This window comes from Ricinus communis, chromosome 10 (assembly GCF_019578655.1).
Source record: "Ricinus communis isolate WT05 ecotype wild-type chromosome 10, ASM1957865v1, whole genome shotgun sequence".
Classification (NCBI taxonomy): Eukaryota; Viridiplantae; Streptophyta; class Magnoliopsida; order Malpighiales; family Euphorbiaceae; genus Ricinus; species Ricinus communis.
Window position 1 is genome coordinate 20,360,682 of NC_063265.1, and position 13,282 is coordinate 20,373,963.

Here is a 13,282-nt window from a genome sequence, read left to right on the forward strand (position 1 = left end):
GTGCTCGGCGATACACATTTCAATTTGTACAGATATATAGAGAATACGTTGTCCATAATTAGATTTACTGTGTCTAATTTAGGCAACAAATTTCTGATAACATAGCTTGTGAAAGCATGGACTTTTTATTTGCTTTCAGCATTTAATTTATCACAAAATTGCTGATGAAATGTCGTCCATTAAACTTGTGCATACTAAACATGAAATTGAGCATTGTGTACCCATAAAATAATGATCACTTGAATTTTAGTTAAAACAGATCATTGGTGACTACATTCCCATGTTACCATTGGTTAAAATAGACTTTGTAAAATAAAAGTGTTATTTTACCATTTGTGATTTCCCATTTCTTTTGTTTTTCTTAATTCAACTGCGAAAGAGGACGTAAATCATCCCTTCAGTGATAGGATATATCCATTTTTTGCTGAATTAACGTATTAATAATTCCGTTTAAGTAATGTAGAAATACTAATGTATTTTATTTTATTAAAAGTTTATATATTAAAAAATGAATTCCTCATGAATCAAACATAAAGTAAATGCACATTCTGTAAAAAGCAAAAAGTAAATGCAAACTTGGAGGCAATACTGAGATCATCATTTATATAAGAATGAGTATTTTAATTAATATTTAAGTATAAATAGTCAAGAAAATTATTTGAATTTAGTTGACTCTTTATCTTTAATACTTTTTCATATGGATTAATTGATTTAATTTTTCCTTTTTTCTTTTAAATTCTTCAAAATAGAGAAAAGTGAAAATTGACTTTTTAAATGTAAGGAATCAAATTAATTTCTTTTTATTTTATAATACATGGAAAAAATTGAGGATTGAGGCAATTGAGGCAATCTCTTCTTCAACATAAACAATTATGGCGAGTGTCAAGGTTTCTTTCAATCTCTTTCTTTTTATCTGATTCTATTAATTTTGTTTCGCTAGTTCAACTATTGCTTTTTTCTGAAAAAGAATCTGATTGAAGATCCAAAAACGTAATAAATGGAAGAAGACAGATGGTAGCTTCTTGGATGGGTAATGTAAAAGATCTTTATTTTCATTTGCTTTACTGCTTGGATAAGAGGATTTAAAATGTCATAGACTTGTTCCTGATTGTAAATTTAATAATTATATATTTTTCTTGAAATAACAGATAGAAATCCTAGTTTTCGTGCTGCACTTTTGGTAGAAAGAAAGGTGGATTAGGAGCAATTTATGCGCTATTGTCCAACTCTCACAAATGCCAAACTTGCTTACTATAGCCCACTATGCCAGACTCTTCTGTAGATCCATACATACAACGTCCTCTTCAATTCATTTTTATAAAGTTTATAATCTTTGGATGTATGTCTGGGTGAGTTTGTGTGAGAGAATCGTTGCTAAAATTTAGAGCAGTCCATATGGTTGGGGTAGAAGATGGGATTGGATAGTATTGTTGCTCCTGCTTTAACTCGCTAGTTTAGATGTTTATGTATATGTTCTTTAAAGCAGGCTGGTCATTGATTCATGCATCGAGGAGAAATTTTCCATGAGACTTAGGGTATTTGCTTATTGCATTTTAGTTGAATTTTACTTTTTATGGTCGCAATTTATTTTGTCATATATATATACGCCATAATTAATAGAAGAGACAGGTATGTATAGGGGTTTTATATTTTAATATTGGATAAGTGACACATATTTAATCATTAAAAATTAATAAATATATATCAATCATCTATATGTTTAGTTTATAGGTGAAGCTATACACCAAATCTAAACAAAAATTTCTGAAACTTCTTTACGAACCCAAAAAATTGCAATCTTTAATTCAAATATAGAAAGAAATGAAAATCTTTCTCACGCATAGGGATTATGTAATTATATTTTAGTTCTTATTGTATTTACTTATCCTATTAGGAGTTTTCTTTTTTAGAAACTCTAATGCAACTATATATATATATATATATATATAGAAGAATCACTTTATGGAATTCCAAGTGACATTCTTCCTTCAGTAGCTAAAGTTAAATTCTTTTTCGCTCTGAGGGCTAGGTTCAAGGGCTGGTCCAATGGCTACGCTCCTTCACGTTCAGTCAAAGCGATCAAGGGAGAGAAAGAAATAAAACTATTGCACATGACCCTCATTCGCCATTTACTAGAAGGTAAGACAAAAGCAGCTTAAGCCCTTCTGAGCACCCGAGAAGCTCTTGATGAACCGCCTATAGTATTATACATACTATATATTTATATATTTTTTTAAATAAATAAATAACAATAAACTTTTCCATACATCAATAGTATCTCCTATGGTATCAGAGTACCTGCTCTCTTAACCACGCCTCCAACCCTCTCTTTATTTTTCTTTTCCAAAACCTAAATCTCCTTCTTTATTCTTCTCTCACCATGCTTGAGCTCCTGTATGGTTTAGCCGGTGTTTAGGTCTGTTTCCCCCTTGTTCCCACTAGAAATAAATAAATAAAATAAATATATTTTGTATTTAATTAAGCTCATATTCTTTTTGATTGAGTATTATGATACTAAATTCAGCTAGATTTATTACTTTTTATTTTATCTTGACCCAATTTTAGGATAAATCAAAGTACTATACTTTACATTAAAACTTCAACCTTTTGGTGAAAATGTTACAAAATATTGTTATTATGTTGCAATATCAAATATTATATATGCTCATATAAATGTATTAATATTTTCGTATTAAAACTAGACATTAGCCACACTTTATGTAATATTAATAGCAATAGTTTTAGTTCGATCCTAACTTATTTATCATATTTGTATTTGATTATTCTCAAATTATAATAATTCAACTTTCATGATCAAAGAAAAAATAATTTCTAATAAATAAATATTAATTGGTATGAAGTAGGATTCACGGATACTATTAAAGAAATATTAGAATATTGAAATATTTAAGTTAAAATATTAAAATTATTTAAGATTACAGTAGTCAGTAGACATAGTAAAATATGAAAATTTCATTACTAACAATAAAAATGAGCTTTATAACTAACAACTTGCTTATTAGTTATTTGCCTTAAAAATTAATTATACTTTAACTAAAAGGGTTAAATCAAGTAATTAATATTTATTAATTAAAAGAAGGTAAAATGTAAATATTAATTTATATTTTTCATATTTAATAATTAATATTAGAATCTCTTTTAAGGAGATATATATATAGAAAAGATCTCTTTATAGAAAACATAACACAAAGCTGTAGAGATTTTGGTGGCTATAGAAAAATAAAATATCTAAGTTTGGCTCTGTAAAAAGGTTTGACAAAGAAGAAGAAAAAGTAAATCTCTATAATACTACTCCTATTTCTTTGTGTGGACAAACTAGAGGCTCTACAGTTGAAGAACTGAAAAGCTAAAAAAGCCAAAACATTTATTTCACTGGATTTATGTGCTACAATATATAATCTACCTTGTCTAATTCATACATATGATATTTAAAGCTCTTTATTGTATATGCTTTTGCTGTTGCGAAGCAAGACTTTTCAAAATTCTTTGTATTTTTTTTGAAGTTTGTTTTGAGGTTTTTATATAAATGAAATACGCATATCACATGGCTGACTTTCGGATAGACTTTTTAATGTTACTTTTTTTAATGCTTTCATGTCTATTCAATACAATACGCATATAATTCTCACCTCAAATATGTCTTTTGATTTTTTTAAAAATTACTTCCAAGATACATCATCTTCAGAATTTACTATGCAAAATGCTAGAAGAAATATTTTACCATTTGCGTCTTGTGTGCTTGTTGAGAGAAGTGTTCCTCTATAAGAAGATTTGAGGAAAGTTTCATTTACTATTATTATTGGTATATAATAAGTTCATCCTTTTACTGAAGCTTGAAGTGCCATGAATGCATATAGAAATGTGATATTTTTTTTCTTCTGTAACTCCATAATTGAACCGTGATTTAATTTTTTTATCATGTAAAATAGATCGACAACATCCTATAAGATTTTTCTGATTTTTTACTTATTTTTTTAATATTTTTTCCTTTGATCTCCAATCTTTTAAGTAGTTTATATATATATCATAATTATTTTTCATGTCTCTTATTATATCCAAAGAAGTATAAACTGTTTTGATGCTTAGATATTTTGCTTTTATGCAATTTCAGATGATTGATGTAGTTGCTTACCTTTGATCATTATGTCTTATTTTCAATAGACATGTATATATTTTGTTGACCTTTTAAATCAAAAACATTATTGTTTTTCCATATTTTGGAGCTCTTTCCAATTGTAATTGTCATCCAAGTATTGTAAAAAATAATGTCTTTGGCAAGATTTTTGCACCTTGAGCGTAGAAGTTGATTATTGTTTAGAGAGTGAGTTTGTCTTTGTATGTCAATAAATTATTAATATTTAATCAATATTTATAAGCTTATATGGTACCGTAAACCTATGATACATTAAAATGAATCTTAATTATATTGATAATTTATTACAATTGAAATAATATTATTTCTTATAAATATATATGGTATTACACACCTATGGTACATTAGAACAACTCCATTAACATAAGTTTAACACAAGTATAATTAAGAATCTAACATTATCTCATTTAAACATTACAATTAAATTCAATTACACGTTTAAAAAAAAAAAGTATTGCCATATTTTATTCACACTCATTCTCAACTGAAAATTAATTTATATGCTTTCTCCATATTTAATTCCATAATAGATTGAAATTAAAATTGAATGAGAGGATTCAATAAAGATGTACAGTACAAGAGTTTTTCATACATGTAAGAGAGGACTTAAAAAGAATGAAAGAATGGTTAAAATGTTTGAAAAATTAAAATACAAAAAGAATGAAGATACGATACAATACAACCAACCAACATTCTCATCAAATTCTAAGAAAATACAATTCTCATAAGCGGAATTCTTTCGAGCATAAGAGAGCATATATCAATTCTATGTATTGAACAATCTTTATCTATGGATGAAAATTTAGTCTCATATCCAATGTTTTACTCTCGATAAATAAATAAATAAATAAACAAAAATTATGCTCTCATTTGATTATATAAATACAATAATCGCTGAGCGACTTGATTTGACTTGTTTACGGATATAAACTTGCCTTCTATATACTAGGAATTACAAACATAGGAGGTGATGCTATTTTATGTCGACATCTTGTGATAGAAGTGCAACCTCTATTCCACTGATTTACCTGTTGAAATTTACATTTTTTAGGATGTAATGGACCACAATCATAGTCATTGTCGCCACCTAGAGCTCCATTGTGAACCCTTCTGCTTGTTACTTCTCTTGCCCAAAATGTACAAGCAATAATGGCTAGATAAAAAATGATAAAAAATCTTTTAGGTATCGCCATTATTACGTACTCTTTGTTAAGGAAGGAAATTATACAATTGCAAAATTGAAGCACTGGACGTTAGGGGTTGCTGAAGAACTTGAAAATTTCCATATGCTTATATACATAACAAGAACTGGTGGATTAACTATTATTTTACTGGATAGAAATTTTGTTTCTTCTGGTTTAGGATGATTAGGCTTATTTTAGACTGCTGCTTCTTTAGGAAATAAGCAAAATTTAGTTATCTATTTATTATTTTCGACATTATCCTCAAAATTGTAATTACTTAATATGTATATATATATGTATATTGGTAGGGTACAGATAAAGAGTACATAGAAACAATGGTAAAGCTTTTTGACCTCTAAAATTTCGAAGATCACAAAGTTAGTTGGCGTTGTTATGGGGCGTACAACATTTAAAATTTTGGAAATTCTTAACTCGGTTTGATGTATACACCAAATGATACGTATGTATGATTGTTTTATATTTTGGTATTGGATGATTGACACATAATTAATCATTTAAAACTAATGAATACGTGTTAATCATTTATCGGTTTGATGTATAGGTGGAGACAATATATTAAACCTAGACGAGAATTTTTCTGAGCTATTTCTTTAAAGATAAAAATTGTCAACTTTTATTTTTTAATTTCATTATAACTCCTGAAATCTACTTTTGTTATTCTATAATTGTTTAATAGTAAATATGGTTAGTAATAGCATGTGGATGCATTATATTCATGAAACAGTCCATTTTGTGATTTCTATTATTTTTCAAATAAAAAGAAAGAATTGGTAGCACATATAACTAGAAAATATATGGAGATAATTTATGTTATTTCACCAGTCATATTGTAATTTTATAATACATATTTGTTTAACCTCCAAAATCCTTGACTAATGATTCTTACTATTCTCAAAAAGTTATTGCATGTGGATATAATTTATGATATGAGAGCTATGCATTATCCCAATATCTTGTATTTGATCAAACAAAATAGTCTTAATTTTATTTTTTCCTAAGAGATAGAAAATTAAATATAAATTATTGTGTGAACTCAGTTTATATGTCATCCTTGGACAAAATTACTTATATATCGTCATATGGCATTGTTTATTAGTTGTTGCATTTACATTGATTGGCTTTAATTTATGTGTAGTTAATAATAACAAATAAACCAATCAATGTAAAATATAATAATTAATAAATAATACTACATTTTATCTATAGATGATTTAATAGATTGAATTTATCTAGAAATTTCTCAATTTTTATACTTCTAAGGAGAGTATAGATAAATTGCTCTTTCATGTGATGGCTGAGTTGGCCTTGCATTTGTCTTAAAACCCTGTAAAAGTGAGGGAAAGAAAAGTAATTAGCAGAATTTAGCATGAAAGAAAGGGGTTCTTATTCAAAGTCTTGCAGAATAGAATATACATCAGGATAAATTAAAAAGGTTGTACTAACTTTTTCTTAATCTCATTTTCAATTTATTTATCTTGACTAGACCCTGTTCAATTAATTGCCGAACTAAACCGGCCTCGCCTGGGGCTAAAGTTTTTAAGTCTAAATTTAAATTTAGCTCAATTAGATTATTAATTAAGATATGAAATTTTGATTGAATTCGGCTCGTAATTAAAATATATATTTTTTCAAACTGAATTTATCAGACGGACCTAAATAAAATAAAATTTATAAATTCATCTAAGAAAATAATTATATATTTTTGGGTTAAATGTAGACGGGCCTAGCTAAAAAAAGAAATATGATGTTTGGAAGGATGGAATTGTCCGACCTCATATACAGGTCTAATCCTTAGCCTTTGATTAATATCTGTTGGTTTTGAAAGTATTGAGTACGACATCACAAGTAGAGTGCCGACTTAAAATCTAAATTTTAAAAGTACTTACATCATGAACAACGTCTCTCAGTGCTTTCACTTGCTCCCTCGAAGCCGTTCTTATCTACAAAATCAGTATTTAATTAAAAATTTAATTTATTAATTAATAAATTAATAAAAAAATTATTAAATTACATATAAATAAATTTTTATGTGTTAAAATAAATATATATAATATAATAAAAATTTTATATATTAAAAAAGAGACATGTCAAAAAAATTGGATCTTATAAATTTATATATATATATATATATAAAATAATATATTGTATGCAACTAGAATATTACAAGATTATAAATAAAAAAATAAATAAAATTTTATTTAAAATTAATATACAAGTAGGATACTAAAATAATTATAAATAAAAAATAAAATAAATTATTTAAAAGGAAAGGAAAAATAACGGAAAAAAAGACCACTCTACTACAATTAATATTATTGGAATGGACTTTTTCACTAAATGTATATGAAATGTTTTATATAACTATGGTCAATAAATGACTTGAGTACATAAATTATCATGTTAAGAGATTGTTAACAAAAAATTTTAAAAAATTATATAGAAAACAAGAAATACCATTATAATTTGGATACATTTTATTAATCTATTAATTTATTGGGTTATTATGCATATGATTTATAAGCTTTGGTATAATTAGGACATATTTTGAAAAATACTAAATCAGTTTTGCAAAGAGTTTCTTATTTTTATCCTTGAATAATATATTATGGACAACTATTAATCAAATTTTACAGTGTATTAGCTATGACGTTAGTTAAAAATCGTCTATTTAGCTTTGGCTATGGTTATGAGAATGTAAGCTTCAGTTGTATTAAGATGTGTTTCAACTTGAATTTTTTCATTAATAATTGAGAAGTTGAAGACTATTTTCAAATCTGTTTGAATAAGTTTCTTAGCTTGACTAGCTATTTTTAATTGTAAATTCTTCATTATTAATTGATAAAAATTTAATTATCAAAACGAGAAAGAAGTAAAATTTAATTATAATAAAGAGATAATTTCATATTTTATTTATTAAAACAATTCAACTAATTATTAAAATTTATTAGTGCTAAGATTTGAATTTATTAACTAATTAGTTACACCCATTTTTATAACTAAAATGATAACTTTAAAATAGATCACCAACTTTGCATATTAACATCCTTTGAGAAAAATTACAATTTTTTTTAAATATTTAATAAAAATCTAAAACATAAAACATAGAAAAAATAAATTGGGATAAAACTGAAAAAAAAATAGAATATTAATCCTTCTATAATGTCATTATCTAAAGTTGATATTATTGACAATTGATAAATTTTATTATAATTTTATATTGTGGTTGATAATATATAAATTTTATAATGATAGTGATAGTTAATTTTATAAAAATATATATCAAATAAAAAAATGATAAAAAGAAAAAAGAAAAAAATTAAAAGAAAAAAATGATAAGTCAAGATTTAAAGTACATTAGTACTAGATTAGAGAATTAATAAAAGAAAGGTTTGATGAAAGAAAAACTCAAATAGATTATATTACATTACTCTAATTAGGAACATTAATTTTCAATACCACTATATTATTTCGCTACAGTATATGTAAATTTTCAAGTTTTTTAAATAAAATATTAAATTTATTTATTACTAACTATAAAAATAATTAGTTTAAATTTTATAAGTTAAATTCATTTATAGATGAATTTACTATAATAAAAAGATTTTATCATTATTTTAATAATATAAATGTTTATAATGCTAAATCTTAAAAAATAATTTATATTTTATTTTTTAAGTAATAATAAGTGAAATAGCTAATATTAATATGCAACGCAGGTGAGTAAAAAAGAAATTAGTAAGGATCAAAATTAGTAGAAAGAAAAAAGTCAATGAAATAAATGAAATGGTTGTGTATGAGATAGGATTGTTATACAATCTTTTGACTCTCATAATATGTTTCTTTTTATTATAACCCTTTTATTTTTATTTAAAATTATTTTGTTAGGGTTTATGGGAAAATATAGTTATCTCTATAATGTGGTTTATGTAGCTCATTTACCTGTTTTATTTTTTATTTATAACAAAATGGATCTATTTTTTTTTAATTATTTGACTCCAATTAAGGTTTAAAATAGAGGCTACTATAATTAATTAAGCTACACCTAATTGAAGATGAAAACAAAACCAAAAAAAAAAAAAAAAAAGGAAAAAGATTAAGAAAAAGGTGTGAATTACGAACCTTCTTGCTTATTGTCCAAATTACTCCTTCAGTGCAGGGAGGAACTGTAAGAGAACCAATATATCTGTAATACTTTCTACTCCCAAATTTGATATCTCCTGGATTAATAATCCCTATATTTCTCTCTTCTTTCCCAACTGATTTTATATGATGAAATAGCTGCCCAAAACAAATTAATGGATACCAATGTAGCCAAGAATTATTTATAGAAAAATAATAAAATCAAAACAAGTGAAGTTATACCCTTGAAAGGAAAGAATCAGGGCGACCATATTCATAAACTATAGCCACAACAGCTATTTTTCTTTCGGGGCTAAAGTGAACCATATGAAGCTCTAATTCAAACCTTAAAAAAGAAAAAAAAAAAACATAGAAACAAAATTAGAATGAAAGATTTGGCCTTTAGTTAACATTTCAATTGACTCGAGCTTTAATACCAAGAAGTTATATATCGAATTCTTAGACCTGTAATTACTTAAGATAAAGAAATCATACTAAATGTTTGGTTAAAATATATAAAAGAATTTATTTTATTTGAAAAAAAAAAATTAGAGAGAAAAGTAAAATGTAAATGATTAAGTTGAAAGAGATATTTTAGTTTTATTGAATATATTAAATTACTAACGTGGAATTCATTTGGAAATCCTATCTGTTTTGTTAGAATTTAGTTCAACTATAACAAATTCTACATAAAATGGGTTATATAGAATTCTAAAGCACGTTAACTTTAGATTTGTAAATAAATTCTATAATATTTATTGATTTTAACTAATCATAACGTAAATAAACATACTTACCAAATTTAAAAAGTACTTATATATATATATATATATATCATTTTAATTGATCTAAACTACGATGTAGTCTCATTGAATTTATTGATTAAGGTGAAGTATAGAATCCAACTAATATAATTGAATTTGAATTCAACTAATATTAAAATGACTAGAACTAGCTATTTAAATAATTAAACTTTTTCTTATAAATTGTTTGTATTTCTTACTGCTTAGTAATATGAAATTCCTAACAATACGAAGGTGAAGATTTGTATTCGAAAATTTTCTAATTTTCATAGGTAAAAAACCAATTAGACTACTTACTCATTAACTGCTATATAGCTTCTATACAAAAAACAATATGATATGCTTGAAATGAGAAGGCAGATAAAAACCTTGAGCCATTGAAGGTGTGCTCAGATGGTGAATGCCAATGACACTGTAGCAGTTTAAAAATGGTCCCATTGACCTTAATTTTACCAGCATTTCCTTTCCATCTGACCTGGAAAATACATTACTGTATTTTGAGATAATAAGTCATCAAATAATTTAAGGAGAAACAATTGCAAATCATGAAATGTTTTTATTTTTGTTTTTTTTTTTTTTTTTTTACTGTGATATCATGTCCTCGGTTTTTAATAGTTGCTGGTGCTGGTTGGTAATCTCGTTTCAATTTGCCTAGACTGGGCAACACTTGAACTTTTTGTTGAGAAAGATTGACTGGAGATTGCAATTTCCCATTGCTACATGTTCTCCATCTTCTATTGATTAGACCCCACTCCTTAGGTCCTTTGCCAGTGCCCTCTCTATATAAATATGGACTTTCATCACCTGCATCACCCACATAAGTTCTATTTTTCAAAAGAAAAAAACAGAAAAATTAACACAAAAATAGATCGAAGCAGTATGATTTTAAAAATGAGATCACGCCATATTGGATTCTAAAAATTAAACTTCCAACTAAATCAAAGTTTGTCGAGTTGATTTAACTAGTTTGAACTAGTCGACTAGACTAATTTTATAATAAAAATTAAAATAAATTTAAGAAATTTTGTCAGACAAACGGACTAGTGTTCCAATCATTCTGTGAGTTAAATAGCCATTGACCCCTTTCCTGATTGATCACCTTTATGTTAGGATAATAAGAAAAAGTATTAATTAAACAGCAATAAGGAGAGACATACCAGTTTCTAAGGACATAGAAGCACTGGAAAGTAGAGTGAGAGAGCATAAAACAATAATCAGAAGAAGAACGTTGAAATTGTAACTCTTCATCATATTATATGTGTTTTTTCTTTTCTTTTCTTCTTTGTGAGTCTCCAATTTACTGAATTTTTATAGCTCATCATTAGTTGAGCTTGAGTAGCACACTGAAAAAGGAAAAGGAGAAAAGCTATGGAAGTGAATCATATCTGATGGGTATATATTTGTCCACATCAGAACTCTTAAGCTAAGTAATTCTTCCACAATTAACTCTTTTTGGTATTAATAAAACATGTGAAGAAGAAAAGCATATAATTCTTTTCTTTACTTTCAAGGCAATGGCCCATGAATTTTGCGTACCTATGCTTATCTCTAGTAATCTGCATCCCAAGAATCTTTGTCGCTGGACCTAAATCGGAGTACATCAATCGTATTTTAGAGAGATATAACATGGATAAGGCTAAACCAGTTAGTACATTATTGGCTAGTCATTCTCGCTTATCCAAGGATCAGTCTCCTCAGACAGAGGATGATAGAGATGTCATGGCCAAGGTACCTTATGCCTCGGCCATTGGAAGCTTGATGTATGCGATGATTTGTACTAGACCAAATATTGGGCATGCAGCGGGAGTTGTTAGTAGATACATGTGAAATCCAGGAAAAGCTCACTGGGAAGCAGTGAAGTGGATACTAAGGTATCTAAAAGGCACCATAAAGAAGTGTTTATACTTTGGTAAGGGTGAACTAAAAGTACAAGGCTATATAGATGCAGACTTTGGAGGTGAAGTTGATTACCGGAAAAGCACCACGGGTTACATATTCACTGTTGGAACTACAACTGTGAGTTAGATGTTGCAACTACAGAAGATTATAGCTCTATTCACTACAGAGGCAGAGTATGTAGTAGTGACTGAAGCTAGTAAAGAGATGATATGGCTTCAAGGTTTGTTAACTGGGTTGGGATTTAAGCAGGAGAATAATGTGTTGTACAGTGATAGTCAAAGTGCAATACACTTGGCAAAGAATTCAGCATTTTATTCCAAAACTAAGCATATTGGACTTCGATATCATTTCAACAGGTCTTTGTTGGAAGATGAAGTTTTAAAGTTAGAGAAGATCCAAGGAAGCAAGAATCCGACTGATATGTTGACAAAGACAGTGACTATTGACAAATTGAAGTTGTGCTCAACTTCAATTAGCCTACAAGAGTAACAAGCCAGAAAGTTCCGCCGCATAGAATGAGGTGTGAAGACAGATTAAAATCAGTCTTCAAGTGGGAGATTTTAGAAAATGGTGTAATCCATTTTTAGCAAAAATAAAAAGAGTGAATGAATTACAATGAGAGATTTTTTTTTTAGGATGCTTGTTTAAGCAAATAGAAATTGAAGGTGAAAATTTATTGACTGAATTTCACCGTACAATTAATCTTCCTAAAACCTATATAAAATTGTAACTATTCATTTGTTAGATATCCCGAAAAACACAGAGAGAAAAGCTCAGTTTAAGATTAAACAGAGAAGCTTTTGAGAGAGAATTTCGTGTATAAAATTATTGGGTGTAATTGGGATGTGAATTGTGAGATTTATTATTGTAAGCATTTTATATTGTTTATCTTTCTAATAAAAGTTTTGCAGCAGAGTTAGAGACATAAACACATTTTTTCAAACATTCCTCTGTATGTGATATTTTCTCTATTATTTCTCATTTTGAATAATCTGATTTAGTCGGAAAAATTGCATATTTTTCCCAATAGTAATTATATTTTAAAATTGTATTTTTCGATTCTTCGCATGTGTTTAATTTTA

The 13,282-nt window shown here is 26.9% G+C and overlaps 1 protein-coding gene across 2 annotated transcripts; it reads right to left on the reverse strand.

The window, feature by feature from the left end:
* Positions 1 to 6,421: 6,421 nt before the first annotated feature.
* On the reverse strand, positions 6,422 to 11,640 carry LOC8268655 (alpha carbonic anhydrase 4). Of its 2 annotated transcripts, XM_015727534.3 has the most exons (7): positions 11,459 to 11,637; positions 10,888 to 11,105; positions 10,670 to 10,776; positions 9,742 to 9,844; positions 9,499 to 9,657; positions 7,266 to 7,319; positions 6,422 to 6,703 (listed from the first exon to the last, which is right to left on the reverse strand). In XM_015727534.3, exons 1-7 carry the CDS (start codon positions 11,550 to 11,552, stop codon positions 6,635 to 6,637), a joined length of 804 nt encoding a protein of 267 aa, XP_015583020.2. In that variant the 5' UTR covers positions 11,553 to 11,637; the 3' UTR covers positions 6,422 to 6,634. The 2 variants fall into 2 exon arrangements, with proteins under 2 accessions (XP_015583020.2, XP_025015492.2); XM_025159724.2 differs by lacking the exon at positions 7,266 to 7,319 and having other exon boundaries at positions 11,459 to 11,640.
* Between the last annotated feature and the right edge of the window lie 1,642 nt (positions 11,641 to 13,282).

Coding starts and splice junctions, on each gene's coding strand:
- LOC8268655 (XM_015727534.3), bottom strand. CDS start 11,552: ATGATGAAGAGTTACAATTTCAACGTTCTTCTTCTGATTATTGTTTTA. Junction 11,106..11,458: donor TTCTATGTCCTTAGAAACTG/GTATGTCTCTCC, acceptor TGGGTGATGCAG/GTGATGAAAGTCCATATTTA. Junction 7,320..9,498: donor TTTGGACAATAAGCAAGAAG/GTTCGTAATTCA, acceptor CTGATTTTGTAG/ATAAGAACGGCTTCGAGGGA.